General features: G+C 41.7%; 1 protein-coding gene across 1 annotated transcript; it reads right to left on the reverse strand.

Annotated features, from left to right (window-relative positions):
• Positions 1-1,015: 1,015 nt before the first annotated feature.
• hrh2a (histamine receptor H2a) lies at positions 1,016-4,346 on the reverse strand. The gene is made up of 3 exons (XM_078260609.1): positions 3,271-4,346; positions 2,062-2,233; positions 1,016-1,119 (listed from the first exon to the last, which is right to left on the reverse strand). The coding sequence occupies exons 1-3, from the start codon at positions 4,313-4,315 to the stop codon at positions 1,110-1,112; spliced, it is 1,227 nt and encodes a 408-aa protein (XP_078116735.1). The 5' UTR covers positions 4,316-4,346; the 3' UTR covers positions 1,016-1,109.
• Between the last annotated feature and the right edge of the window lie 855 nt (positions 4,347-5,201).

A 5,201-nucleotide genomic window follows, 5' to 3' on the forward strand; every position in this document is an offset into this window, starting at 1 on the left:
TCTCGGTAGAGAGATTAGTCAGTTTGCTGCATCAGCAATCACAATACAGGGCTGCACATTCATGTTTAAGGAGGTTAAAAGTTGTGTTCACATACAAGACTATTGTAGCACTCCGAAACTGCTGTAATAAGATTTTTTTAATAAACAATCATTTCATAGGTTTTTTTAGCTGTTAAAAACAAAACAGAGAATCACTTTGAATAGTTTTATTTTATCAATAAATTCACTAGTAAGTGAAAAATTTAAACAAATAGTAAAAGTAGAGAAAGTAACAATAAAAGATGAATCACAATACATTTTTCTGGTTACCATTAAGCCTCGTTGACATTTAGAAAAGTTCATCAACTAACTGCCGTATTAGCTGTAGAGAAATCCTTTGCCAAAAAGATTTAAGACAGTAGTAAGATGTAATGGTAAATTTCTGTCTGAGTGCTGTGAGGATTTCTCCTCTTAAAGACATAATGAGCTATCATTAGTTGTTATTTTAACCGTATCTGGCTATATAAAATATGACAAATATTGTGCTAATGTTGGCGAAGTGTTGTATAATGTTGCACCTTTAATGTATTTTAAGTATTTAAAGTGTGTTACTGATCTCAAGATTAAATATGGCAATTAACAGGCAGCCTTTACAATGTATTGGTAGTCATAATTTTGTTGTTTTGTTGCTTTAACTAATACACACTTTACAAAGCAGCACATACAAAGAGAACCACTTAGTCAATACAGTTCACAAAATGCGAACAAAGAAATGAGAGCAGGATGTGAAACTGGATAATGTAGCTCCTCTCTGCTGAAAGCAAATTTCTTGGCCTAATAAGCATATTGCCATATGGTCTGATGCACTGTGGATGACACCGCTAGGATCTGTGTGTCACAGTTCATTTGTTCTGGGCCTGACATGGTCTGTGGGGGTTATAGGGATGTTGGTGTGTGTATCTACTTACGTGGTGTGTTATGGGTGCTTCTACTGCGGCATTGAAGGCTTCCAAATAGAGTGGCTGTATATCTCTATATCTCTATCCATCTTTCTTCTTAGGCTGATGGATTCTGGTTCTTGGTTGCAACCGCAGAAAAGTCAACAAAGCACCCACCTCACCAGCACAGGCTCAGCATGACCTGCGTTTATTGAAAGGAATGAAAGATTAGAGAACAAACATTTCATTTTTATTTTATTTATTTAAAACCCCTGAAAACATTGAGTGAGAATCCTCATTTTCAATGGTGCTGAGGTACATACAAATGCAGACACATGTCAAATCAATTAGCAACAACAGAATAATGCATGGCTATATGAATTAAAAAACAAGTCACAGCAATAAAATCTATCTCCACTGATGAATCTTAAGGCTGTGTGATTTGTTTGTTGTGTGACTGATCAGATGTTGTGTTTGAAAGTAAGACCGAGACTAGAAGGGTGGTCAGAGAGCGCAGACCTCCGACAAGGCATGCACTATCCCCCAATGTTAATGCAGTGTGAATTTTCCCAGTCATTACAGATTGAATACATGGTTTAAATTATCCCCACACCACATGAATGCAGCGCAAATGCCCAATCTTGCAATGTTAACGAAAATGAAATATAATTTGTGTATCCGCCCTGTGATTCAGATCCGCTCCATCATTTAATGGGTTCTTCCTTGGCTCATGCTACACTCTTTCACCAAGTTAAATGAAAATCGGGCCAGTAGTTTTTCCATAATCAAATAATAATAATCATATAAATAACAAACCGAACCGAAAACATAACCTCCTTGGATGAGGTAAATGTATGATAAATGGTAAATGTACCAGTGCACTCGCATACTGAGAGCAAGGTGTCACATACAGCCAGCTTAATGTATTTTCTTGGTGGAACAATTTAGTTTTTCATGGCACGGTGTTTCACTTATTATGAGTGAATGTGAGTGTTGTAGCATTTTCACCTCAATTTGGATGTTAAGTATCACACTTTTTAACGTAGTTGTATCATATTTGATGAGTTTCGAGTCAAGACTTATCTGCATCATGTCAGGTGATGTCATCTTGTGTTTTGTGTTCATATACTAAATGAAAATATACCTCTCATTGCCATTGACATCGGTGACAGCAGTGCCATTTGCAAATTGGATAGTTGCTGTGGCTGTCCCGCTGTTCATTTCTTGAAGTATTAGGTTTTGCTCTGTTAGACCTGCCCTGCAGGTGGCAGGGGAGTGGCCACACATCAGTGTCACCTCTGTAAACTGGTCTGTGGCTGAGAGGGTGAAAAGAAAAGGAAGACAAAAAATTGGAGAAAACGTATAATGTATTTACACAGCTATTTCTTGGTCAGAAATAAGTCTGGCTTACTGGATGTACAATGCTGGGAAAAAGCCTGACATCCGGCGTGTGCCGCTGCTCCCGGGGCTTAGCACCGCCCAGGATGGTTGTGATTGGTTTTAATAAATACAAACAAGCCAGAGTGTTTTATTCCCCTATCTCAGAATATATAAGTGGTGTAGCCAGACCAGAAGATAAGTCTGGCAATGTGAGACTAGTCAGAAAAGTCCTGAGGTCTCATTTATAAACGTGGCGTATGCACAAAACAGAGCTGAAAATGTGCGTACGCCACTTCCCATGCAAAGGTTGTGATTTATAAAAACAAACTAGACGGGAGATTGTGTGGTCATCCACATAAACTCTGACCCATGCATATGCACATGTTGGAGACATGTTGGTTACGAAGGCTTGTTTGGATATAATATATAGTTCTGTTAAATCTAGGTCTGGTGTATCGAAGCTGTCCTTGAGTGCCATAATGCCTGTCGTTTTGGACAGTATTATTAATATAGGTAGTCTATATATCAGGTTTCCCTACACTGTGCAAGAACAGGCCCAAATTATAATTCAATTTGCAGCAATTCCTGAATGTCTGAGAAGTATTTAGCTTTTCTCCGCCAGTCATCATGATTCGGCTTAACAAAAGAACTGCCAGGGTCATTAACATACTGATCAGCATTCATGAGGTGCTTTGCATTGACTATTTATGGTTAAAAATGGGCGTGTACAGGGCGGGATAAGAGGCTGATTTACGTACGCACACTTGTGGGTAATCTGTGATTTATAAAGGGAACATTGCTTGCAGATGTGTGTACGCACGGTTTTATAAATCAGAATTTTTGGCTTCTGGGCATACGTACACTTTTAGTAAGGATCCTACGCAGAGTTTTATAAATGAGACCCCAGATTCTTAAACTGAAGAGCTTTAAACTGCACAGATGCATCTGCACACTTTAAGCTACACATCTTTACCTGCTGTCACTGCTGTCACAGTGGGAGACGGCTGTCGGCTCCTCCACCCACTGTAGGTAGGGCATCGGCATCTCAGTAGACGGGAGTAGGCTGACCTGAAGTCCCTGTTGAGGGCTCCATAGAGGATAGGGTTGAGGGCCGAGTTGGCGTAACCCAGCCACAACACAATGGGGAATTCTGGTACTGTGCTTGGATCTGGATGCTCCTTTAGACCCAACACTGTGAACAGGATGAAATACGGCAGCCAACACACCACAAAAGCCCCTATCACTGCTGCCAGTGTCACTGTGGCTTTGTGCTCCCGCAGAGCCACTGCTGTAACACTGGAAACCACAGTGGTACTGGTGGAAGGATTGTTCCTGCAGTTGTAGCTGGTGATGCATGTGGGCCGGGCACTGACAATTCGTTTGGCCTGTGCCCGTGCAATGCGAAGTATTTGGAGGTAGGTCCAGCACATAGCCACCAGAGGCAGGTAGAAAGTGAGAAGAGAGTCTGTCAGTACGTAGGGTCTGTTCAGCTCAAAGCGACATTTCCCCTCTGGAGCCCAAGGCCCGTGGTTCTGCACTGTCCCATTAACAGTGTTCCACCCCATTTGGATGGGCAAGAAAGACACAGCCACAGACACTGCCCAAACACTGGCCATGGCCACAGCAACTCTCCATGGTAACACCAGTGAGGCGTATCTCAGAGGCCTGGTCACTGCCAGGTAGCGGTCAACACTGATGGCCAGGAGGGTGAGGATGGAGGCTGTGCACAGCATGACATCCATGGAGATGTAGAAGTTGCAGAAGGCTGGGCCGAGCGGCCACTCGTTGTTAAGCTGTAGGAGGGCAGAGAAAGGGAGGACGACGAGGCCGAGCAGCAAGTCTGTCACCGCCAGCGACACAATGAAGCAGTTGGTGAGGCAGCGGAGGCGTCGAGAGGCGCAGACAGCCAGGCACACCAGCACATTACCACTGACAGTCAGAAGGATGAGGAGGGACAGGGTAACACCCAGCATCACTTGTGACAACATTATCACTGGTGCTTCACTGGAGACATCCATCCATCTGATGACGTCATTGCTGGAGCTTTATGCAAACAATCATTGTGTTTTCTTTTCAGTTTTAAACTAAATGAGAGGTCTCACTTTTTTGCAAACAGGACATTCACATGAGAAGCCTTAGGCTCACAAATGATGCTATTACATATCTTTACTCAGATTGTTTGGATGCTCCAATTTATTAAGGTGCATACAATCTAATCTCAATGTCTCCATGGTCAAATGTGACTTAAGAGCTTGGCCACATGTGATCCCTCTGTGTCCATTTCTCTCCCAATATTTTCTCTGCCTTAGCTGCTAATGTACTTGACTATTTGCTGTTCTTGATGGGCCTAAACCATAGCTTTCTTGTGACTCGACCACACCAGCATTCCCATTCACAATCATGACAATATTCATCAAAAAAGTTTTGCAAGAAGTTGGTTGAACAACATTTCTGTCCTATCTGGTCTACTGGGAATTGCCAGTCAGCACTATGCCTGGCTGCTGAAATGTCTGATGGCTGTCAAACAGCTTTCTGTCTGTGAGGCTGATTGTGGGTGGCCCATGGTATTGATTTGGCTTCAACTGCATCTTCTATGGCTGTAGGGACACCTAGTGGGCAGAGATGAGAAACACAGTTAGTAATCAGCTTACAAAGAGCAGTTACTTTCTTTTGGTTTGGTTATAACTGTAACTTTTGTTTTATATAACTTATTGATTTACTTATAGTTTATGTATTACAATCCCTGATGATAGATTAGGCTAGCCTAATTTACATGCATTAAAACTATTACAAGTACAACAACCAAAACTGGGTGAACATTTTAAAAAACATCTATTGATAAATTGATTGTCATTACTCTTGTTTGAAGAAATATTGAGACACAGTATTTTATCAGTGCATGTG

This window comes from Sander vitreus, chromosome 10 (assembly GCF_031162955.1).
Source record: "Sander vitreus isolate 19-12246 chromosome 10, sanVit1, whole genome shotgun sequence".
In the NCBI taxonomy this organism is placed as follows: Eukaryota; Metazoa; Chordata; class Actinopteri; order Perciformes; family Percidae; genus Sander; species Sander vitreus.